We start from the raw sequence: 25,294 nt of genomic DNA, 5'->3' as shown, positions 1-25,294 counted from the left end.
GAGTCTGCACGAGTGCCCCCATAGCAAGCAGCTTTCTATGGAGGCACTCAGCAAGGGAGAGGAGCCAGGATTGCTGGCAGGGACCAGAAAAGATGTGGATTGAGGCTCATCTGTGCAAAACCATTGCACAGAGCCGGTAAGTATAACAGGTTTATTATAAAAAATGAATCCCTTACAATCACTTTAAGGATTTTTTGTTATTTTCCTATCAGTAACACATTTCTGTTCCCTTTGCGTCTACACTTACTTCTCCATGATATCTATGGAAACAATCATGGTTGCCACAGAGGCTGGAGCCGTTGCTCATTTTCATTATTTGGATGAATGATGGAACTAGTAGTCTACAAAATAGAGATAACACAATTTATGCTTTCTCTCAGTGACAATGGCACATTTCTGGCAAAATCAACAGGTATTTTCTGTACTCACTAAAACTAATGTAGCAACCACATCTAAAGATTTTTTTTTTGTTTAGTTTTTGGGTTTAGATACATGACATGCCCAATGTGAAAACATAAGATCATTAGACCTGTGAAGTGTAATAGAACACACGCAGCTGTGCATTTTATTTGTGTGGCATTGAATAGATGATGGTATGTGTGTGTGCGTTTTTACCTGTGCTCCAGCTGTTTAATGGTGGCAGCCATCTGATTGGTCTTTTCTTCTAAGCGGCTGTTTAACTCTGCCTTCTGTTTCACTGCCAGATCAGAACTCTGCCAAAGAAGTGACATAGCCACTATTAAAAGGAAGTCTCTTCAAAAAGAGAAAAAAAAAATAAAAAAAAAACCACAACCCGAGTAAGCTTTCACTGGCATTTCGTTCGTTATGGAGCACCTATGGAAGTCTCACTATACAGTCTAATATTACCCTGAACCTGACTCCACATATATTAAATAGGTTGAATGACTAACTGTGTTCAAAAGCACTAGATGTTTGAAAGGTTCGGGACAGAAACCTACGATTTAATCCATAAAAACTGAATTGTGTGTACATTTCTGGAATGTTTAGTATTGTGAGGTGCAATGGGAAATATAACTACTGTATATACACTCACCGGCCACTTTATTAGGTACATCTGTTCAATTGCTTAGTACCACAAACTGCTAATCGGTCAATCCCATGGCAGCAACTCAATGCATTTAGGCATCTAGATGTGGTGAAGATGACTTGCTGAAGTTTGAATCGAGCATCAGAATGGGAAAGAAAGGGGATTTAAAGTGGTTCTAAAGGCTCAAATGTTCTGTGTTCAGCAGCACCCCCCCCCAATCCTTGCTTGAGCTCCCCCCGATGTGGTAAAATGGGAGATTCGCATTATGAATGTGCAGCAGACAAATCCGCAGCAACTGCGCGATGCCATCATGTCAATGTGACCAAAATCTCTGAGGAATGTTTTCAACACCTTGATAAATCTATGCTACGAAGAATTAAGGCAGTTCTAAAGGCAAAAGGGGGTCCAACCCAGTAATAGCAAGGTGTACTCAATAAAGTGGCCGCTGAGTGTATATGCAGGTATAGTAATGTGTGGAGGATACCACTTGTGTCTACAAGTAAGACTATAATAAGGCTTACCTGTAGTTACTGTGAATATCTCCTAAACTTGCAGTTTAGGAGATATTCAGAGTGCATGCAGCCGATATCATCAGCGCCCTGTCGAACAGGGAGAGGGCTACACCCAGATCAAAATTTGTCTTGTCCCCATTACATTTTGATCTGTAATCACCCACCATTAGTCGGATATGTCTGCAAAAGAAGAACTCAGCAAGGTCAGTGATAAGCAACTGGGATGGAATGGTGTGGGGGCACAAAGCTGGCTCATTATATCTGCTAATCAACCTTTTTGGTTATCTATAGGTCTATGGTTTAGAAGACTACAAAGAGCAGAGTTGGGGTTAGGGGAGGGAGGTTAGCAATAACTAGTATGTCTTTGAATTCACTTCACGTTGGTGATTTGTTGAATGCTGGCTCCTGACCTGCAGTTTAAAGGAGAGTTCATGCTTTAAGGCCCTGAGGTCGTCAAGTTGTTGTCTGAGAGCTGCTAGTGCATCTTGCTTTTCACAAACATCCTTATCCAGCATCTTCATGGCCATCTCCATCTCTTGTCTCATTCCTATCTGCACTTCTAGTTCTTTTTCTATATCCTGTAAAAAATATTTGTCAAAAATAAGAATTAAAGGATAATTAAAATAGAAAAAATATTTTTTTCTAGTTTTAGAGTGGAGAGGGATTAGAGCACCTATTAGGTTTGTATTGCTGTCTGTGTGTCCCATTAGGGATATTTCCCCCTCTCTTTTTGTCCTGTTTACCATTATCATTGAAAGTAAAAGTAAAAGAAAACCGAGATTTTTGGGTTGTCCCCAGAAAAGTAATAGCGGGGACATTTTTCAGTGGGGACACTAGTTCTGGTGATCTGGGGGTCCCCAAGGAATTCATTTAATTTGGAGGGATTTCCTCTCACTTCCTGTTTTTGCTATGGGACAGGGAGTGAAGGCAAATCTCCCCAATGGGAGACAGATGGCAAAAAATAAACTGACAGGTGTTTTAACCCTCCCTTACTCAAAAATAAAAAAAAATAAATGAATAAAAAAGCTGTGCTTATAGTTCCACTTTAAAATCCGCAAAATGTATTCTAATTAAACAACTGCTTCACCTAAAGTATGCAGACGTGTATAGCATGCAGTAAACATTATGTATTTAGGTATCATAAGTACCAAAACAAGTTCCAAATCATGAAGCCCACTCATTACCTTTCCTTTAGTTTTACTATGGCACTAAAATTAGGTATATTGCAAGTACACAGTCTGGCTGAACTGTATTTGTGTGGACAAAAAAAAGTGTTTTTTTTTTTTTTAAGTAGTAGCTTATATAATAGTCTTAAAAAAATCAACATACCAATCTTAACTGAGTTTCTTCTTTTAAGTGTTTCCTGACCTCGCTTAGCATCTGCCCATCTGCACTCCTCTCTTGTTTATTACCCTGAAATAAATGGAGTAAAAGTTATGTATTTAGTATGCCTAACCAGAGCAAAATTACTAGTTAGAAGCTTTGATGGTTATTTCATTTTCAATGTGAAAAACAGACATAGTCTATAGGAAAAGACTGTGTTTAAAGCAATCATTGGGAAAAGATGGATAGATGAGGAAACGTCAGCTTCAAAAAGTCAGCACCACAGCAGCATTTTCCAAACACAAAAAAAAATGCTTCATTGATACAACGGGTAAAATTCATGCAAACATGACCTATCATGTTGTGGTGTCAACTTTTTGAACATTATTGACTTTGGTTTGCCCTGTTGTAAGAGTTTGAGCACCTCTCAACTATCCAATTGGGAAATAGGGTTAAGCAAAGTTTGCTATTTTGTCTCGCTGAGGATAGACAAGTTTATTGCAATAAGTCTTGGTCTTAATGCTATAAGTAAACTCAGAAAGTACTATGAGCAGAAAAGAAGTGACAGTGTAGTGCAGCATGGTGCCTCTGTGGAAAGCTGCCTACCTTGGAGAAGTATGTACTGTCCTCTTTCATTCTCTCCATCTCCTCCTGCATGGTAATAATTCTGTTGTTTGCTACTGCAAGCTGAAAATAAGACAAGAGTAGGATCTAGACCGTCTACTTATTTAAGAACATATTCAGTATAAGGTGTACATTTTCTAGTTATCAAAGACCAACTTCCTCTGACTGTGGACCAGTAAAGCAAGGTTAGGTAATTGTAACTAACCTGCAAGTTTTACGGAAGTGGGTAATAGGAAATACATAGGCTGACCCAACTTTTGAAACTGCTGCTTGTCTGCACATCTGTCTGTTTCAACACATAAAACCTCCCAACCAGACCAAGCAAGCAGCACATCAAGTCAGAGCTGTTATGCCCTGTACACATGACCGGTTTTGTCGTCGGAATAAACTCCGAAGGTTTCTCCGACGGAACTCCGATGGAATTCCATTCAAGCGGTCTTGCCTACACACGGTCAAACCAAAGTCCGACCAAAGTCCGACCATCCAGAACGCAGTGACGTACAACACGTACGACGGGACTAGAAAAAAGGAAGTTCAATAGCCAAAGCTTCCGTCTCGTACTTGCTTCAGAGCATGCGTCGTCTTTGGTCTGTCGGAACAGCATACAGACGAGCGGTTTTCCCGATAGGAATTGGTTACGTCGGAAATATTTAGAGCATGTTCTATTTCTAGGTCTGTCAGAATTTCCAAAAAAAGAAGTCCGATGAGGCATACACACGATCGGAATAGACTATGAAAAGATTCCGTCAGAATTTTTCTGTCGGACATTCCGCTCGTGCGTACGCGGCTTTAGAACACCTAATCCATATACTTGTTTTGGGAAGTGATGCAGAAAGCACCAACACCAGTGGATCAGCCAGCATTTTGGAGCAACAGGAGAAGATTGTATTAGGCGATTTGGCAATTGGCAACCACTCTACTTTGCTTTCTTCCAGTTTTTATAAATGAAGCACAAAGTTCTTAAAGCAGAGTTCCACCCAAAAGTGAAGCTTCCGCTTATTTGTCTCCCCCCCCCCTCTGGTGCCACATTTGTAAACTTTCGGGGGGGGGGGGGGGGGGGCCGTTTTTGACATTCTACGCTGTCTCTTGGAAGTTCGCCCCCCCCTCTTTCCTCCACCGCTGGGCCAATTAAAAAGTGCAGGACACTTCACGCATGCGCAGTATGGAACCAGCTGTGCAGCCGACAGGCTTCATTGCCGGGTTACCTTATCAGGAATGGCAGTGGCTGCACCCGACAGCCTATCCGAGGATCCGCTGGGGTGCCGACATCGCGGACTCCCTAGACAGGTAAGTGTCCATATATTAAAAGTCAGCAGCTACAGTATTTGTAGCTGCTGAATTTTAATTTTCCATGGGGGGGGGGGGGGACCTCCTCTTTAAAGTATAAAAATCCATACTACAAAGTGCAAAACAAAAAGAAATGAAATGGAAAAAAAAAAAAACAGTGATCAGACAACTCAAGAATACAAGTTCTGCATACCTCTTCTGTTAGCTTTGTGTTAGATTTTTCAAGCGCATCCACCTTTGCCTGAAGGTTGTTAACAGTGGCACTGTTATGAACAGAAAAAAAGAATGCGGATTACAGAACTATGCAAGAATTAATGAGGTTTTCCGTCTGAATTAGCTCATCATGGCTGAAGCACCGAATCTTAAACTGTCTGCAGCACTCATAAAATCCTTTTTGATACTTGTGGAGTACTAGAAGCTGCTGAACTGCACCATTTAAAACACTTTCCATACAGAGGCTGAATTGCAATGAAACACACGGGTAGATTTACTAAAACTGGTGCACTCAGAATCTGGTGCAGCTTTGCATGGTAGCCAATCAGCCTTTAACTTCAGCTTGTTCAATTAGGTTTTGGCAATAAAACCCGATTGGTTTCTATGCAGAGCTGCACCAGATTTTGTACTCTCCAGTTCTAGTAAATAACCCCCACCATGTTTTGTGCATTGTAGTAGACTTTGAGAAGCTTTTCTCAGTGCTAGAAATAGCTGGTCAATAGAATTCCTAAACAAGGAGACCATTGTTTGTCCACATCACTGGTCAAATGTACCAAAGTTATTACTGGACCACTCATTGTGCCAGATGAACCACACTTTTAAAAACACAATTAATTTTTTTAAATTGTTGCTTAGAAATGTTGCTTCAAGACAAACACACTAGGCACTAGTGGTACTCCTCACCAAGGATAAGTTAAAGTGGATTTCCACCCACTTTTACAACTCTTCAGCATCCCTCACTAAACTGTGCACTGTAAATGAATTTGAGATTTAAATTTTTTTTTCTCAGCACCTACTGTATATCTGCTGTATTCATTTTTCCACTTCCTCCTCCCTGGCCGTGGCCCATCTCATCATTTCCTGTTTGCAATGCCTTCTGGGAAGGGGCGGCAACTTCCTCTGACACTGCCGTTGCTATGGAAACCTGACCTGAAACCTATTACACTGCTTGTGCTGCATGTGCGAGATCTGCAAGGATGAGATCCAGGAAGAAATACAGTCTGGCTTCAGATGCCCACACTTAAGATGGCCACGGCCTGCTGTAAGTTTATAAAATAACAAACTACTGCTATAAACTAACAAAATAGACCTTAGTTTACAGACTAACTTTACTAGAATACATTAAGCTTGTGTATTATAGGGGTATTTTTATTCAAAAAGTACAATTTCGGCCGGAACACCACTTTAAGGCATGTTCAGATCATAGTCTGAAGCTATCCCTCCAGGAAGCTGCTACTGGCACCAGAAATCATAAAGGGCTGAAGCATTGCTGCACATATAAACACCCCTTGTATACTGTATGTGCACAGGGGGGCCTCGGCCACTTATGATTGCAGATGCTCAGTGACTGTTTCCTTGTGGGATTGCACAGGATCCTAATCCTCATCCCTACTCTTCATTTTCTCATTTCAAGAGCTATACACATTTTAAGATCAGGATTGGTATCCTATGCCATGCAATCTGAACGTTGCTTCCTTTCAGGAGAGAACATTACCAAGAGCCTGTTGGGAAAGGATATTTTAATGCTTACCAGGTGGCATATCTTATATAAAAAGATAAGAAAAAACAATTTTGTGATGCCTGGGATTCAGGAAGATTATGAAAAAAACGACATAATCACATGCTTATACTTTACCCTAATTGTCTGTTTAGTTCTTCTACATAATTTTTCTGGTCAAGAATAGCTGTTATTTGTCCATCTCTATGTGGAGAAGAAAAATGAAACATAAGATCTTGATTGAAGAAACAAAGTGAAAATAAGCAAAATAAAAGCTTAGTAAAAAAAAAAACCAAAACACATTTAGGGTTTTTTTTTTTTTAGCAGAGCGGAGGAAAAAGTATCCAGCCTTCTAAGACACCAGCAAACATGAGGTAAACGGTTAGGGGCTGACTTTCAATTTTTTTTTTTTTTATTTTGCAATGCCCAAAACTGGCCTTAAGGAGGTTGTAAAGGTTTTTTTTTTCTTGGTATTAAAACAAACATGCCTATACGTACCTGCTCTGTGCAATGCTTTTGCCTCCATGGAAAGCCCCTTTGCCTGGTGCCACCCGTGCAGGCTCGCTCCTGAGTCCCGCTGCTGTGTCCATTGACACAGACAGTGGGATTTGATTGACAGCAGTGGGAGCCAATGGCTCCTGCTGCTATCAATCTGTCCAATGAGAAGAGGGACAGCGTTTGGAGCCGCTGCGCTCGTGTACATCGCTGGATCAGATGGGCTCCGGTAAGAAAAAGGATAGAATGCATTAAGGTGAAAAACCTTAAGGCTTTACAACCACTTTAAGGTTGACAATAAATAAGAATATAAAGTGCAGCGCTAGAAATATCTAACATGCAATGATAAACATGTGGATATAAAATAATCCATATAGTCCATATGTGAAACAGTGCAGGCATATCTCTTCAAGTTTGAAGGCAACGATGAACACCAGAGGACATATGGATATTTAATAGGAATAAATGGGTACCCTTAAGAGAACCGTAGGACGCACATACCATATAGCAGTGCATCAGAAAGGCATAGGGAGGATCTCCCGTGATGTCCAACCAGGCGATATCTTGTGGGCCATGAGCCCTTCTGACGCACTGCTATATGGTATGTGCGTCCTACGGATCCGGTAAGGGTACCCATTTATTCCTATTAAATATCCATAAGTCCTCTGGTGTTCATCGTTGCCTTCAAACTTGAAGAGATATCTCTGCACTGTTTCACATATGGACTTTGACATTTTGCTGTCTCATATTTCACATATGGACATTTGACTATAATTTGATTTTTACATTTTTCGCATTTGAATGTGTGTTTATTTTATATCCGCATGTTTCACTTTTCACATCTGACAATAAGTAAGGGCTCTAGATATAGCCAAAATAAACATAAATCATCCTCATAACTATGCTGTAAATATTATAGATATATTGTAGTAAAAAGATTTGTACCAGCTAAGATCTGCCTAAAACTGATACCGTCATACAAACTCAACGACTAAAACAGTTAGTTGTAGTTATATTGCTCTCTGTAAGATAATGAAAAGGGAGTTGTTGGCTATTTTATGTTACCCCAACATCACTGATACCTGTCATTTCCAAACTAGTATTGCAGATCATTGTAAGGCACAGTGGGTTGATTTACTAAAGACCCCTTTCACACTGGGGCGATTTTCAGGCTCTTTAGCGGTGGAAATGGCCTCTGCTAAGCACCTGAAAACCGCCTCCCATTCATTCAAGTGTGACTTCTCACACTAGGGCAGTGCGCTTGCGGGACGTTCCGAAAAATGTCATGCAAGCAGCATCTTTGGGGCGGGTTGGGAGCACTGTATTTAGCGCTCCCAAAACGCCCTTGCCCATTGGAATAAATGGGCAGCACTGCAATATGGGAGTTTTTAACCCCTACTTTGTGTTAAAAGCACCCTGCTAGCGGCGCGAAAAGCGCCCTTAAACAGCGATAAAGTGCCCCTAAATCGAGCAGTGCTTTACCGCGGCCCCAGTGTGAAAGAAGTCTAAAACTGGAGGGTGCAAAATCTGGTGCAGCTGTTCAAGGTAGCCAATCAGCTTCCAGCTTGTTCAATAAAGCTATAACAGTAAAACCTGGAAGCTGATTGGTTTCTATGCAGAGCTGCACCAGATTTTGCACTCAAGTTTTAGTAAATAAACCTCAGTGTTTGATTACTTCTGCATCTCCGTAACCGTTAGAGACATGTGGATTCAAGAAGCAGTAAGCACTTTCAGACACCAATTAGCACATGGATAAGGATCTTTATGTAAGATTTTATTTGATTCAGCTAAAGTTTAATGCCTGTTTTAAATGGATCCTTAACCTGGAGTGTTAGCTTTGTGAATTCAGCCTAAAGTAGGTTGTTATTTCTCAGGCCTTGCAGAGGGACTATAAGGGACAATTTAGATATACATATTGCTTCCAGGATACATTTAAAAAAATGAATTGGAAAAAATGTCCCACAATAATAAAAAAAAAAAAAAGTTTAATCTGTCAGTGTTTAGGGTACAATCTATATTCTACAGTTTGCAATGTACTGCACTAAAAAGTGTGAATACATCTATAGTAAATAACACCAAAGAGTTTCCCATTGAAGGTCACAAAATGAAAGCCAGCCTCTAACTAGTTGCTTTAAGAAATCGCCCTCATCTTTATTAAATCCAGTATTTTTTCATAATCCGCTCCACTATTTTCAGCGCCTTGACAGGTCCTCTGCCGGCAAAATCTTCTATATTCTTTTCTGCTCCTAAAATTAAAACTAAAGAAGCAGCTGTAAAGATGGCATGTAGCACGATGATTCAGTCTGGCTAGGCAGAGATTTGCTCCTGGCTGTGGATGGGCTGATTTTTGTCTCTTGATAAATGTCAAGGAAAAGCATGTTGGTAATAAGCCATGCTGTGTAGTCATGTCATGTTTCATTTACCCCTGAATTTCCACTCTGATCTGGACAAAGACCATGACATTTCTAGGTCTTGTAATGCTACGATAAGGCAATATCCACTGTTATTTATTATAAATATAAGATAACATTACGAATACAGAGATTTAAGCTATGCTCGTGTTCCAACACTGTAAAAATTATAGCAAGGTGTTAAGGGAATTAGAAAATGATTTCAACACAACTGGTAAGAGGTCAATATTTTCAGCAAATCACATCAAAGACTAATTGTTTTTTTTTTTTTTTTTCATAAAAAAGTAAATATCAGTCCGATAATACAGTGAGGGAAGAAGAGGACAAACATGCTTTAAGGCCCATACACAGGATCAGAAAACTGGACGAAAAATAGCGTTGTCTAAGCGATTGTACAATAATCTGATCGTTAGTACCCAGCTTTCGTACAAAATTATCTGAAGACACAAAAGACGAAAATTTTTTTCGTACCATACCACATCGTACGATTTTCGTATGAAAATACAATACATTATATCACTTACAAATTTTTGCTCTGTCATACGAGAATTTTCGTACTTCAAAGTGGAGTTCCACCCATAAGTGGAACTACGGCTTTAAGCACTCCTCGCCCCCTTACATGCCACATTTGGCATGTCATTTTTTGTTTTTTTGGGGGGGGGGGGGTACCTAGTTTTGACAGGTACCCAGCTCCCATTTCCACCACCTAGGCGACTCCTTCTCTCCCCCTCCCTCAAATCTTCGGGCATACATCACAGGTCCCAGATGATTGCTCGGCCACTGAGAAGGCGCAGTGTGCACCCGGCTGTGAAGCCGGCAAGCTGTCACAGCCGAGTGCTCACACTTGCAATGTCGGCGCCACAGAGAGGAGAAAGAGAAGGAGAGGGGCGAGGCTTCGGGTGGCCGCATCGCTGGACCGTGGGACAGGTGAGTGTCTGTTTGTTTATTAAAAGTCAGCAGCTACACATTTTATAGCTGCTAACTTTTAATAAACTTAAAAACGAGTGGAATTCTGCTTTACTGACCTCTTCTTTTTTGATATGGAAACTAGCGTGCAAAATATTTAAAGACGATCATTCGATAGGCTCATTGTGTGTACCAGGCTTTAGGATCAACAAACTGACTTTATCTTGATTTTTAGGCTTCAGTTTATGGATCAATAAGGTTATTCACAGAATGTATTTTTTAATGCTTTTTTCACACTTACCCTTCACTGCATTTTGTTATTGGACCTTCTTTTAGGTACATTGAAAAATCAATGACTCCGACCTTAAAAAAAAAAAAAAAAAAAAAAAAAGCAAATGAAAAAGCATTATAATACAAACAAAATGCATTCTGACAGTATATGCAACCATATAGTGAAATGCTTAACTATACTATAATGTACAACGCTAGATAGTTCATATAAATACCTGAGAATCTAAATCTTCCCCTTTCATACAGAAGTTAGCATCAATTACATTGAGTCCAACCAAAAGGCCTGAAATGATGGCACCTTCTTCTTCCATCATTAGAGCATTTGGCTCATAGAACTCACTAAAAAGACAAGAGAGCGCTCATTACAAATCAAATCATTCAATTATATACGTTCACAGTGTTCTAAAGTCATACCGAAAAATCTAAGGTACAAAAAAAATAAAAAATAAAAAATAAACAGTGATCTTGTAGCTACATATTTCATCCTGTTTGTTGGACATGAGATGCAGGCTGTACCTGGAAGCCAGTCAAGTCAGTCCAATCCAGAATAACAGAGCTTGTCTGAGCCGCTATATCTGTAGTACTTTCATTGTTTACCTACTCACAGGATTAATCCATAGAATTTCAGTGTATAGTATGTATGTTCCATTATAGACAAACATCAGGCAGAAACAGCATTTAAAACAGTTATGTATTATTAATACAATTCCATGTGTTTTAATAGTATAAAAAGCATATGTATCTAAATATGCCTTGCTATTAGTTGACATCAATAGTAAGGCAGATTATCTCCTCCTTACGCTGAAAGAACAAGGTCAGCACTGTCTGCCAGTCAGGCTCTATTGCTTTGCACAGTGAATATTTGAACATGAGTACATGACATGACAGCACAGGGATGGCCTCAATGTGTTGCTCCTTCATTGTCCAATCACAGGCTGGGGTTGGTCCTGAGCCATGCCGAATTGTTTTACTTAAAGTGATTGTAAACGATCACCTTGTAAAAACAACCCATTCAGTTTAAAATAGAAAGAAAAGGCAAAACATTTTTTTTTTTTAATAAGGGATCACATTCCCTCAGTTCTCAGCTGCATAAGAGCTGGGGAAGGAAAAGCAGCAGCACACAGAGCTTCCCAGTGAATGGCTATGCAGCAGGGATGTGACAGGACAAGTCTGATCATTGGAGGAGAGCACACAGAGTTCCCAGCACAGCTATAGAACTCCCCATGATGTGTTCTCCTGCTCAGTGTGGTCAGTTTTTTAATAGGAAAGCAGAGGGACTGGCAGGAACGCAAGGGATTTCACATAAAGGAAGCAATACAAAGAACGGGATACTTTCTCCTACAAGTACATGCTACAGCAGACACATATCAGGAATATGAAGTGTTAGGGTAACAAACGGTTTACAAACAGGCTGCAGAGAGGTCTAGGATATGGCTGTGTGGTCTGGCAGGGGTGCCAAGGTCACAAACTGGCTTAACCAATTTATGAATGTCTTGGCGGCTTATTTAGTTTTGATTTGTCTTTGAAGAATTAATCAATTCATCTTATTAATAGATATATGGCTTACATATCTGTTCTAGTCTAATAAAATGTAGTTTACCTAGTAAATCATTTCACTATTTTAGTATACACACTCTAAGCTTCTGCTTTTTGTAAGAACCTTATGAAATCTTTGTAGAAGAAAGAGCATAAGAATTCTATATTGAATAATACCCTCCTGTCCAAATCCTTAAAAAAAAAAAAAAAAAAAAAAAAAGGAAAATGGTCTATGATTTATTAAAAAAAAAAAAAGCTCAGTCCAGGGAATTAAGGCGATTCTTAACCCTGATATTACTGCATCAACTAGATGACAGGGTACACCACCAGCTATTAATCTAAATTGAAACCGCTTTATTCTTTTGTTTTATTTATTATTGCAGGTACTTATATAGCGCCATCAATTTACTCAGCACTATACACATATATTTTACATTCACATCAGTCCCCGCCCTCAAGGAGCTTACAATCTAAGGTCCATAACTCGCATTTATGCATATACATACGAGGGCCAAGTTAGACAGGAGCCAATTAACCTAGCAGCAATTCTTTGCAGAGTGGGAGGAAACCTACACGGGCACAGGGAGAACATTCAACCTCCAGGCGGGTAGTGCCATGGTTGGGACTCTAACTGCTGATCCTAGTGCTGCTAGGTGGAAATGCTAACCCCTTGGCTGTGCTGACCTTTAGTAATAAGTGAAATTAATACCATTTCAACCCCTTCCCATATGGGTCACTTGACTTTTTTTCTTTAATTTCTTACTGCAGCACAGACCAGACTGGGGGCAAGGTACTGTGACGTCACGTCAGCTTTTTCAGGCCCTCCCCACAGGCCATGAAAAATGGAGTGGAGTTGTCAGTCAAGGTTTTGACCCCCCACCAACGCATTCAGGCAGATCAGACCTTTGACTGATAGCTCCAATCCACTTTGCACAGGCTGGGGAAGGACCTGAAAAAAGCCTGCATGTCTGACCCCCATAGCAAGCACACTGAGGAGGAGGAGCCAGGACCCCAGAAGGGGAGGTTCGGGCCACTCTGTACAATATCATTACACAGAGCAGGAATCCCTTCTGAGAGGGAAGGCTCTGAGGACAATTTTCATTACCCATCATCTATTAACAGCAAGGATGATGAGATCCTTGCTTTCATAAGAGTATCCCGGGAGTGAAGTTTTCTTTTGCTGGTTCCTTGATAACGGTGGATATCTCCCTGCTGTTTAACCATCGCAAGTTCACCTGCCGGCAGGCTAATGCACAGGCGCCTTTGATCTCTATCATCTGAGATCCAACTTATCTGGTAAGCAGTTTGTATTTGTACATCGTGCACTGCATCTCAGATGGTTGAAGTGAGGAATATGTGCTCTGCTTTCTGGAGATTTCTTTAAGGACTTTTTATTTATTAATTTTGTTGATTCACTTTAGGACTTTGGCTTATTTTTCACATAATATATGGACCTTTTTTTTCTTTATGTTTTGTGTGTTTTGATACACATTTTATTGCTAATTTTTCATGACATAATTTTTCATATGTTTTATTGAGATTTGTTTTTTTTGTTTTGTATCAATATTTATCACTATTTGTAGTGGTTATTTTGCGCACTCTTTTTCTTCTTTTCTGACCTTTAGTAATAAATTAAATTAATACCATTTCAGCCCTTTCCCATATGGGTCACTTGACTTTTTTTTTTTTTTTTTAATTTCTTACTGCAGCACAGACCAGACGGGGGCAGGGTACTGTGACGTCACGTCAGCTTTTTTAGGCCAGTCCCACAGGCCATGAAAAATGGAGTGTAGTTGTCAGTCAAGGTTTTGACACACGCCCCCTCCCCCCCACCAACGCATTCAGGCAGATCAGACCTTTGACTGACAGCTCCAATCCACTTTGCACAGGCTGGGGAAGGACCTGAAAAAAGCTGAGCCGACATCACAGTGAATGTGACTTGCTCCGGCTTAGCCTTGCCCCCAACGCTTCTTACCGTAGGAGGTACGAGCAAGCAAATACATGGACAGGTCTGTAGGAGACCTGCATGGCATCAGCAATCTGCTGATCACTGGTGCAATTCTTTACAGGCTCCTACAAGAAAAAAATAATTTACATGCAAAAAACTGTGCATTTATTATTTTTTGTAAAAAAGGTGAACTTATCCTTTAAACCAGGGATATGCAATTAGTGGACCTCCAGCTGTTGCAAAACTACAAGTCCCATCATGCTTCTGCCTCTGGGTGTCATGCTTGTGGCTGTCAAAGTCTTGCAATGCCTCATGGAACTTGTAGTTGTGCAACAGCTGGAGGTCCGCTAATTGCTTATCCCTGCTTTAAACACTTGAGTATTAGCCTGCCTGCCATTCATTACCAGGCCATTTTTCAATTTCTAGTGCTGCAATTCTTTGAAATTACTTAGTTGTGCAACAATGTACCCAAATTAATTGTATACATTTTATATTTTTTGAGACAGATAGAGCTTTTGCAAAAACAAACAAAAAAAAAATCTTCTATTTCTGTTAAAATGATAACACCAGAAATGAAATTTTTGGGACAGTAGACACCCCGAGGGGATTTAATTTTTTGCCAGTTTTTTGTACACTTATTGTACAGATGTAACAACATGATGTCAGTAGTACATTTTACAGTCCAAAAGGGAAATGAAAGATTTTTATTGTTATGGCTTACCCAAAATTAATGGTATACTTTTCTCTTTAGGCTCCGTGCACACTGGAGCTCATAAACGGACGTTTTTTGGCGTATGGGCGTTTTTTGTAACAGACATTTTTTTTACCTTAAAGAGGCTGTAAACCTCCATTTTCAAGTTGTACCTATAGGTAAGCCTCATTATAGGCTTACCTATAGGTACAGTGAATATCTCCTAAAACGTGCGCTGTTTGGGAGATAATTACTTTGAACTGTGCCGATGAGGTAATCGGCGCATGCGCTGTGAAGAAACACATGCGCGGGACTGACGTCACGCAACTCCAGCCAGTCACAGTGCCGGAGTCCGCGGCCCTGGAAGGGAGAGGGGTGAGCATGGATGCGTCCTGCAGCGGGGACAGCGCTGGCTTCGTTTGCAGGTAAGTGTCACATAATGTGCTAGTATGTGTACATTGTAATGTGTAAATTTCCCTGTGCCCCCCTTCCCCTGTGTGAAGAGTAAGAGAGGGGAGAAGAGATCAGCGCTGTGTGTGGCTGCATCTATTCTCCCCTTACTTTCTCTACACACAGCATTTAAGACGCAGCAGGAGCCATTGGCTCTTGCTGCTGTCAATCAAATGCAATGAAGAGGAAGTGGGGGGGCGGGTCTAAGTTCCACTGTGTAAGTCTATGTACCGTATTTATCGGCGTATAACACGCGCCGGCGTATAACACGCACCCACAGTTTAGGAGGAAAGTTTAAGGAAAAAAACTTACATTTAAATGCCCATCAATGCAGCATCATCAGTGTCCATCTGCAGCCTTGTCAGTGTCCATCTGTAGTGTTGTCCCCCATTGCAGCCTTGTCCCCCATTGCAGCCTTGTCAGTGTCCCTCTGTAGCCTGTGTATCATCTTTGAAAATGGCGCCGCCGTTCTCGGCCGCCTTCGGCCATTCTCGGCGGCTCTCGCCCGCCTTCGGCCATTCTCGGCCGCTTTCGGCCATTCTCGGCCGCTCTCGCTTTCGGCAGCTCCCGCGGGACTGCGAGAGGCGCCGAGAATGGGACGAAAGCGGCGAGAGCCGCCGAGAATTGCCGAAAGCGGCTGAGAGCCGCCGAGAATGGCCGAAGGCGGGCGAGAGCCACCGAGAATGGCCAAAGGCGGCGCCATTTTCAAAGCCGCCGAGAAGAGCCAAAAGCCGCTAAGGGCGGCCGAAGAGCTCACAATCGCCGGCGGATCGGCGTATAACACGCACCCACGATTTTCCCCTGATTTTCAGGGGAAAAAAGTGCGTGTTATATGCCGATAAATACGGTAAGTCTATGGAGCGCGGCTCCATAGACACACAGGTCGGAAGCGCGCAGACCATGCTTCTCCCCATAGCAAGCAGCTGGCTATGGTGGACGTAAGAAGAATAGGAGAAGCCAAGATCGCCGCCGGGGACCCCAGAAAGAGGATTGGGGGCCCACTCTGTGCAATACCACTCCACAGAGCAGGTAAGCATAACATGTTTGTTATCTGAATTAAAAAAAATGACCTTAGTAACACTTTAATGCTAAAAAAACAGAAATGCTGCAAAATAAAATCACAGATATAAAAAGTGTGGTTACGCCGGGTGGTGTGCAGGGAGAGCATCATATATGATTTAAAAGGAGCTTGTGCTGTACATTACAGAACACTGAGTGAATGCAGAACACAGCTGTCACATTAGTCCCATGTACTTCCATTACTTGTTCAGGAAAAACTCCACATAATTAGTGGTCAATAAGTGGGCATTTACTGCTTTGTCTGGCCATTTTAGATTCAGCTCCGTACAGCTTTGTGCACCTGCTTCCATGACTCAAGGCAATTTTTCCTGCATAATTTTTTTTTCTTCAGACAAGGGAATAAAAGAAAGCTTTATTTAAAAAAAACTGTTAGAAGTGATGCCAGTGCACAGTGCAGGTTCAGGGAAAGTTGGTGTTTATTTTATTTTTATTTTTTAAGCTTTTAATTGTACATGTCCAATTGCAAAACACTATTTAGATTGTTGTACATGACAACTAGCTGTTGGTATTGTTATAAAGTAACGATTAGCATTAGTCTTAACTGACTGCTTCAATGTACATATATGTGTATTAATGTGGTTGTAAAGCCTCTAAGGTTTTTCACCTTAATGCATTCTGATAGCTGTGTGTGCAGATATCAGAGCAGTGTAAGAACTGAACAAAAGGTCTATAGTCCGTTATGGGGATTTATCAAGATAGTTACAAACAGTAGTTTTACAAGTTGAAAGTCATTTTGTTACACTAGAAAGGTGAAATGCAGTGTATATAAGTAGTATGCTTGAAATAAAAGTACAGCTTAATAAAGTAAGCTCGCTCTTTAAAATTAAATGTGTTTCAAATGTAATAACAAGGACTGTATACAGTGAGGGAAAAATGTATTTGATCCCCTGCTGATTTTGTACGTTTGCCCACTGACAAAGAAATGATCAGTCAATATTCCTTAATTTTAATGGTAGGTTTATTTTAACAATGAAAGACAGAACAATAGAGTCCAGAAAAATGCATTTCAAAAAAGTTATAAATTGATATACATTTTGAAATAAGTGAAATTAGTATTTGACCCCTTTGCAAAACATGACTTCATGCTTGATGGAAAAACCCTTGCTGGCCATCACAGAGGTCAGACGTTTCTTGTAGTTGGCCACCAGGTTTGCACACGTCTCAGGAGGGATTTTGTCCCACTCCTCTTTGCAAACCCTCTCTAGGTCATTAAGGTTTCAAGGTTGACATTTGGCAACTCAAACATTCAGCTCTCTCCACATATATTCTATGGGATTAAGGTCTAGGGACTGGCTAGGCCACTTCAGGACCTTAAATGTGCTTCTTCTTGAGCCACCCCTTTGTTGCATTGGCCGTGTGTTTTGGGTCATTGTCATGCTGGAATACCCATTCACAAACTATTTTCAATGCCCTGGCTGATGGAAGGAGGTTCTCACCCAATATTTGATGGTACATGGCCCCGTCCATAGTCCCTTTGATTCCCTTAGCAGAAAAACACTAAGCATAATGTTTCCACCTCCATGTTTGTTGGTGAGGATGGTATTCTTGGGGTTATTAGGCAGCATTTCTCCTCCTCCAAACACGATGAGCTAGAGTTGATGGCAAAGAGCTTGATTTTGGTCTCATCTAACCACAACACTTTCACCCAGTTCTCCTCTCAATTATTCAGATGTTCATTAGCAAACTTCAGACGGGCCTGTACATGTGCTTTCTTGAGCAGAGGGACCTTGCGGGCACTGCAGAATTTCTGTCCTGCACAGCGTAGTGTGTTACCAATTGTTTTCCTGGCGACTATGGTCCCTTCTGCCTTGAGGTCATTGACAAGATTCTCCCGTGTAGTTCTGGGCTGATTCCTCACTGTTCTCCTGCTCATTGAAACTCCACGAGGTGAGATCTTGCATGGAGCCCCAGACTGAGGGAGACTGACAGTCATTTTGTGTTTCTTTCATTTGCGAATAATCGCACCAACTGTTGTCACCCTCTCACCAAGCTGCTTGGTGATAGTCTTGTAGCCCATTCCAGCCTTGTGTAGGTCTGCAATCTTCTCCCTGACATCCTTGGACAGCTCTTTGGTCTTAGCCATGGTGGAGAGATTGGAATCTGATTGAATGCTTGCTTCTGTGAACAGGTGTCTTTTATAAAAGGTAACAAGCTAAGATTAGGAGCACTCCCTTTGAGAGAATGCTCCTAATCTTAGCTTGTTACCTGTAAAGAAGACATCAGGGAGCCAGATATCTTGCTGATTGATAGGGGATCAAATACTTTTTCACTCATTGAAATGTTCACCAATTTATAAATTATTTTGAAATGCCAATCAGCTTCTAACTTCAGCTTCTTCAATTAAGTTTTGACAAAAAAAAAAACCTGGAAGCCGATTGGTTTCTATGCAGAGCTGCACCAGATTTTTCACTCTCCATCTGTGGCAGTACGTCGGCTCCTTTAAGCGGGATAACAGGCGCGCGCCCGCTGCACTGCAGGGGTGCCAATGCTTGCGGGCACGAGAGGCAGAACAGGGACGTGTGTGTGTAAACACACAATTTCCTGTTCTGTGAGAAGAGGAGATGCAGATCGTGAGTTCCTAATAGCTAGGAACCACGATCTGTCATCTCCTAAAGTCAGTCCCTTCCCCCTACAGTTAGAACACACACCTAGGGAAGGCAGTTAACCCCTTGATCGTCCCCTAGTGTTAACCCCTTTCCCTGCCAGTGACATTTATACAGTAATCAGTGCATTTTTATAGCACTGATCGCTGTATAATTGTCAATCGACCCAAAAATGTGTCAAAAGTGTCCGATGTGTCCACCATAATGGTCGCAGTCTCGATAAAAATCACAGATCGCCGCCATTACTAGTAAAAAAAAATAAATAAAAATACCGGAAAGCTCCCCGATGCATACTAGTGATCCGGAGCTTTCCGACCATGTGACAGCCAATCACAGCGGTCATATGACCATATGACCAGAATGCCCACCTCCGTCTCCCAACTTTTGGAACCCTTAAAGGGCCATGAGGAAGTCAGCGCAAAAGGGATAATGTCTTTAGGGCACCTCTGGCATTAAAGATGTTTTTTTGTCATCCTTGTAGCATTTGAAAATATATTTATATATAAATATATTTCTTCTCACAATATCTGCAAATTGCAGCTTTGCCCTCAGCAGAAATTGCACTGTAGAAATGTTTCTCTAGATGTTTACTGACCAGACTATAGTTAAACATTATGCTGTGATGTTGGAGAACATTAATAGGAATCATTTAAAGATTTAAAAAAAAGATAAACTTGACAAATTTACCCTCTGACTTGTTAATTAAGGCCTGAGAGGACAGAAACTATCATCTACTGTAGCCCAACAATCACCCAACTGTAGGAGATACAAGATGGATCCTACAAGCAAACTATACTGGAGCCTTTCCCCTGCAGCTCCCTCTAGTGGCCGATATGCATATTTGTTTTGTTTGAGAACTGCATTGAGAAGTACAGTGTTACTTGAATTGTATTCCAGGATTAGCTTGTCCTCAGCTCAGAGAACTTGTAATAATTTAGGACTTTATATAAAGGCTCCAAAATCCTTTCATTAAGGTCTTCATGTTATATAGTTTAAATACCATGTCATAAATATATTACTTATCATTGTAAAAGAAAAAATATTTCACACAAGTTTTCTGGAAAAAAACGACTGGAAGAGAAAACGTTTTTTTTTTCCCAATTTTTCCGTTTTTTTCCTGGCCTTTCCGATCTCCAGCCCAGACATTCTGGTAAATAAAAAGTAACTTTCATTCCCATCACAGATACATTTTGTTTGTTGTTTAAACCCAAGCTGAGTTACCTTAGGAGATCTTTCCTGTTGATAATGGCTTTCATGTATTCTGAGAGCTTCTTCTGCATCAGTGCTAAGCGTAACCAGGCTCGCCCTCTACCTGCAGGTGTCCTAGAGAAAAAAAAAAAAAAAATTGAAAATATTAGTCATTACCAATATTAAATTATATGAGTATACCAATAAAATTAATAGTCAGACAGTACAGAATCGAAAATTCAACACTTTGCCGGTATGATGCAGTTAATGAAGATCCTATCACTGTTGTACCCCTGTAAAAACACATTGATTTATAGTACAGCAATCACCTGTTTTGCTAGTGTTAAACCGCTCAAAACCATTTTAAATATTTGATAGACAGATCATGAATCTCCATAGTCATGGTGTGCTTATGTAGCACTGGTAGATTTGCGATCTACCATATGTTAGGTAAATTTAGTAATTTGTTCGTTAAATAGGCTAAGTTTGCCTCTGTTCCAGCTCGGCTGACGTGTGTATTTCCAGACTGACCGGTGGGTGTCACTGTTTTTACTGGTCAGTGTTGGAAGGGCAACGTGTCGAAGCGTATGGATGCTCTTCTGTCCCGGAGACGACTCGGTGGAGGTGGTCCTCCGAATTGCATTCTGGGCGAGGGTATTTATGGGACAGACTCCATATTAGGGGGTTTGTTTTACAGCCACCTGCTGGCCCTCCTGGCCGACAGGTATGCGTTAGAGAGCAATCTCGTGGTCCTCCGCTCCGGAGGCCCACGCCACTGCGGCTCAGGGGTGGGCCCAGAAGCTTGTCTGGGGCCTACCACAGCAGTCGAGGAATGGTCCTGAGCGGTCTATCTATAAGGGAAGAAGCTGGACAACCGGGGAGATCCCAGAGGAGGACCCGTCATGGAAGGATCACACAACGTGCTGGTCTGGAGAGGGGCCTGGGGACTCGGTTGGAGGACGTATCCTAAAAGTAACTATACAGCATAGTGTTGCCGGGTTGGCTTAAAGGTTCAAGCACTGTGACTGACATTCACTACAAGAAAAAAATGGTACATCCTGTGGCAGAGGACCATACAGGTTTACCCCAAACAAGTCTGTGGCAGAGACTTTTGTTCGTGTTAGGCGAGCAAAGAGTGTGTCCCACGAGGGGAGCGCATTCTATTATATTATCCAAATTCTACCAGGACATTTGTCAAGAACCTTATACGAAGATATTTGAGTTTCTTCTGCGGTTTCCCTTCTGCCTCTTTCCTGCTACTTCCTTAGTAAATCGTTTAATAAAACATTGAAAACGTATTCAAGTGTTGGTGCGTGTATAGTCCAGGGGTAAACTCAACGGAACCCTAGACCCAATGCCGGTAAAACAGAGGGAAGGAGAGTGAAGTTAACAAGCCCGCTTAAACCAGCAGCTCCACCAAGAGTTAGTGCTACATGTGGGGGCGTCGTCCGGGATTTGCTGACCGTCAATTCTCGCAACCCAGAGAGGTGTTTTACCGGGAGTTTACAAAGAGAGCTGGACTTTGAAAAAATCCTTCAGGAAGAGAAAAGGTTAAACTGCAGGACTTTGTTTCTGAATGCGTAGACGGCGGGCGCCAGTGAAGGCCCGGGAGCTACGTGACTAGAAGAACAAGTGGGAGGAGCCTACCCTACTTGTTACTGCGTGGGACGCGTGTGTGTGTTTGGCGCCAGAGGAGAGGAAAGGCCTCGTGATCGTGCTGAGAAGATCAGAGTGTGGCCATGTCTTTTCTGGCGATGCAGCCAATCATGGGACCAAGAATGTTCCCTGTAAGCACTGTGATGAATACTGTGCTATCTGGAACTCTGCTCACAGATACTGGAGTTTGTTTGAAGCCGCAGGGGAGGTTTGTCCTGTACACCTCAGGAGATATTGAGGGACTGGGTATGATCTGCCACCGATGTGAAGGATTGGCCATACATCTCCGTCCATTTGGCCGATGTCCGCAATGTGGAGAGTACTTGTTTGTGGTGGAGCAACCTACCACATCGCCCCGTGCTTATCGGATAGATTGGGCAACAGGTATCGCCACAGTAGAAGCTGCTACCGCTACTGAGAGAGAACGACAGGCCACCACTTCGCCTGTTGTTGCTGACAATGTTCCGGAGAGAGACACTGCTGCTGTCATCTCGTCAGGGGACATTACTTTGATTTCTGCGTCCACTAAACCTACTCCTGTTGTGCCTACTCAAAGGAAGGTGGGATATGTGAATTCTTCCCGCGGCCGTGGTCGAGGCCTACCTCAGAGGTTACCTGAACCGGAGCTACCAGAGTCCACGTCGGGAACGGGTAAGCCACTGATGGGGAATGTATCTGGGACTGTGATTAAATATCTACCAGCAGAAGAGTTGAGAGACTCGGAATTAGAATCTATGTCTGATCTTTCCGGGGATGATGACCTATTTGAGACTATGTCACAAGAGCTGTTATGGTCACAAGGTGAAGATGTTGCCTCTGCTATGACTTTCCCTGAATGGACAGCCCTGAGTTCTGGGAAGACGTCACCCTGTATGGAGCCACACAGTACTGTTACTGGGACTTTGCCAAAAGTTGCTAGTTCACTACAGATACTGGCTGGGTCTGTGGTGAGCAAGTCATTGGATTCTTGTACCACCTGGTATGGGGAGAGACAGATCTTTGCCCAAACTTGCATGTTTGCAGAGGATGTTAAACAAGCGTGTTGCTGCCGAGTATGGTTTGGAGTTTCCCTATGTGCCCCAGGATATAATGCAGGTGATTGAAGCTAATCGGGAACTTTGGTGCGGTGAAGCTGTTTGGGACTATTTGTCTGTGCCTAAGCCTTTCCGAAAGACTGGATGTTCTGCAAAGATGGATGAACGTTTTAGTGGATGTTTCATGCACTGGAACTTCGGTCGGCACATCTATGCTGACAAAGTGGTTATCTGCAGGCCCGGAAAAGATAATGTTGTTTATTTCATTACCACTGTGGATAAAACGGGAAAACCACTGACATTGCCAGATCCCCGGTTTTATTGGTAATTCTGGACAAAAGAACTTTACAAGTAGTTAGCTAGTTAGTGTCAGTGTAAAGAAATCTGCGTGGTCAAGATTTACATATGCTGCTCAGTGTTTTAAATCCAAGGACTTATTTTGCTAGCCGGATTTATTTATTTTTTTCTTTAATTGAAGAAATCATAGTACAGGGATGGACTCCTTAAGTTTATTCCGATATGGATAAAAGGAAGAGAGGCTCATTTTCTCTAAAAATTAGGCTTTTCTCCTAATATTGTACAGTGTATACATATGCATGTGTGTTTAATAAGTTTTCCTTTTCAGGAATTATAGGATCTCCTATCAAGCTGGGAGGCTTTTCAGCTAAGATAGATAGTGAGGTTATGCACAATCGTAGGATGGTTTTGTTTGCGGATGTGAACATAATGTTTTATAGATGTAAGTCTTATAGTGTCTTTCCACTGTCTTTTCCTCTCTCTCTGTGTCTATCCAAGTTATAAGAAACTCAAATACTTGCTCCCAGGCTTGGGAGTTACTGTTACTGTTTTTGGACAGACGTTGCGGACAACGTCTACTGTAGTGGGGGGGAGTATGTAGCGCTGGTAGATTTGCAATCTACCATATGTTAGGTAAATTTAGTAATTTGTTCGTTAAATAGGTTAAGTTTGCCTCTGTTCCAGCTTGGCTAACGTTGTGTGTGTTTCCAGACTGATTGGTGGGTGTCGCTGTTATTACTGGTCAGTGTTGGAAGGGCAACGTGTCGAAGCGTATGGATGCTCTTCTGTCCCGGAGACAACTCGGTGGAGGTGGTCCTCCGAGTTGCATTCTGGGCGAGGGTATTTATGGGACAGACGCCATATTAGGGGGCTTGTTTTACAGCCACCTGCTGGCCCTCCTGGCCGACAGGTATGCGTTAGAGAGCAATCTCGTGGTCCTCCGTTCCGGAGGCCCACGCCACTGCGGCGCAGGGGTGGGCCCAGAAGCTTGTCTTGGGCCTACCACAGCAGGCGAGGAATGGTTCTGAGCTGTCTATCCATAAGGGAAGAAGCTGGACAACCGGGGAGATCCCAGGGGAGGACCCGTCATGGAAGGATCACGCAACGTGCTGGTCTGGAGAGGGGCCTGGTGACTCGGTTGGAGGACGTATCCTAAAAGTAACTATACAGCATAGTGTTGCCGGGTTGGCTTAAAGGTTCAAGTGCTGTGACTGACATTCACTACAAGAAAAAAAAAGGTACATCCTGTGGCAGAGGACCGTACAGGTTTACCCCAAACAAGTCTGTGGCAGAGACTTTTATTCGTGCTACGTACTGGGTGCTAGGCAAGTGAGAGAGGCCTATCCAGGCGAGCAAAGAGTGTGTCCCACGAGGGGTGCGCATTCTATTATATTATCCAAATTCTACCAGGACATTTGTCAAGAACCTTATAAGAAGATATTTGAGTTTCTTCTGCGGTTTCCCTTCTGCCTCTTTCCTGCCACTTCCTTAGTAAATCATTTAATAAAGCATTGAAAACGTATTCAAGTGTTGGTGCGTGTATCGTCCAGAGGTAAACTCAACGGAACCCTAGACCCGGTGCCGGTAAAACAGAGGGAAGGAGAGTGAAGGTAACAAGCCCGCTTAAACCAGCAGCTCCACCGAGAGTTAGTGCTACACTTACATACACAATAAGGAATTAAATTAAACATCCTTGTGAAAACAGACAAATGAAAAAAATATTTGCTGATCATCAATAAAAGAAAGAAGGTATGGATATTTTTTTTTACATGGTTACATTGGTACAGATTGGTCCAGGATGTCACTGCCCCACTTCTCCACCTTGTCCAATTGGAGAAAGAGCAACCGCTAGACACAGGACCCAGAAGCTAGTGGAAATGACTGGAGTATCAGTGTCTACTACAATGATTTCTAGCTTCTAGAGCAGGGGTGTCCAAACTTTTTTCAAAGAGGGCCAGATTTGATGAAGTGAACATGTGTGAGGGCCGACCATTTTGCCTGACATTCTTTGAACCATTAAAATTTAGTCTAAGTGTGTTAGTTCGAGCACTAATGCACTGCCCAACAAGAATTCTCTTGCCTTTGTCACGCTCGTTCCCGACACACAGACGAATGCTCTGCTCTTTAGGGGTACCGTTAATTCTTAATGGTACCCCACACATTGGAAAACGTGGAGTGCTTTTGGTGCAGTGCAATTTAAAAA

The 25,294-nt window shown here is 42.0% G+C and overlaps 1 protein-coding gene across 5 annotated transcripts in view; it reads right to left on the bottom strand.

Moving 5' to 3' along the window:
• The window catches only part of RUFY3 (RUN and FYVE domain containing 3), a 132,435-nt gene that overhangs the window by 32,961 nt on the left and 74,180 nt on the right, over nucleotides 1-25,294 (bottom strand). For all 5 annotated transcript variants that reach the window (XM_073601008.1, XM_073601011.1, XM_073601009.1 and 2 more), the window contains exons 4-12: nucleotides 20,138-20,239; nucleotides 10,824-10,947; nucleotides 10,619-10,680; nucleotides 6,644-6,709; nucleotides 4,988-5,057; nucleotides 3,490-3,570; nucleotides 2,890-2,973; nucleotides 1,971-2,138; nucleotides 616-713 (exon numbers count right to left, since the gene is read on the bottom strand). In XM_073601008.1, coding sequence (XP_073457109.1) covers nucleotides 616-713; nucleotides 1,971-2,138; nucleotides 2,890-2,973; nucleotides 3,490-3,570; nucleotides 4,988-5,057; nucleotides 6,644-6,709; nucleotides 10,619-10,680; nucleotides 10,824-10,947; nucleotides 20,138-20,239 — 855 coding nt within the window. The remainder of the gene's footprint in view (nucleotides 1-615; nucleotides 714-1,970; nucleotides 2,139-2,889; nucleotides 2,974-3,489; nucleotides 3,571-4,987; nucleotides 5,058-6,643; nucleotides 6,710-10,618; nucleotides 10,681-10,823; nucleotides 10,948-20,137; nucleotides 20,240-25,294) is intronic.

The sequence above is a fragment of the Aquarana catesbeiana genome, linkage group LG01 (genome assembly GCF_042186555.1).
Source record: "Aquarana catesbeiana isolate 2022-GZ linkage group LG01, ASM4218655v1, whole genome shotgun sequence".
Lineage (NCBI taxonomy): Eukaryota > Metazoa > Chordata > Amphibia > Anura > Ranidae > Aquarana > Aquarana catesbeiana.
Note: the sequence above shows the minus strand (reverse complement) of the source record. Positions and strands in the feature narration are given on the sequence as shown.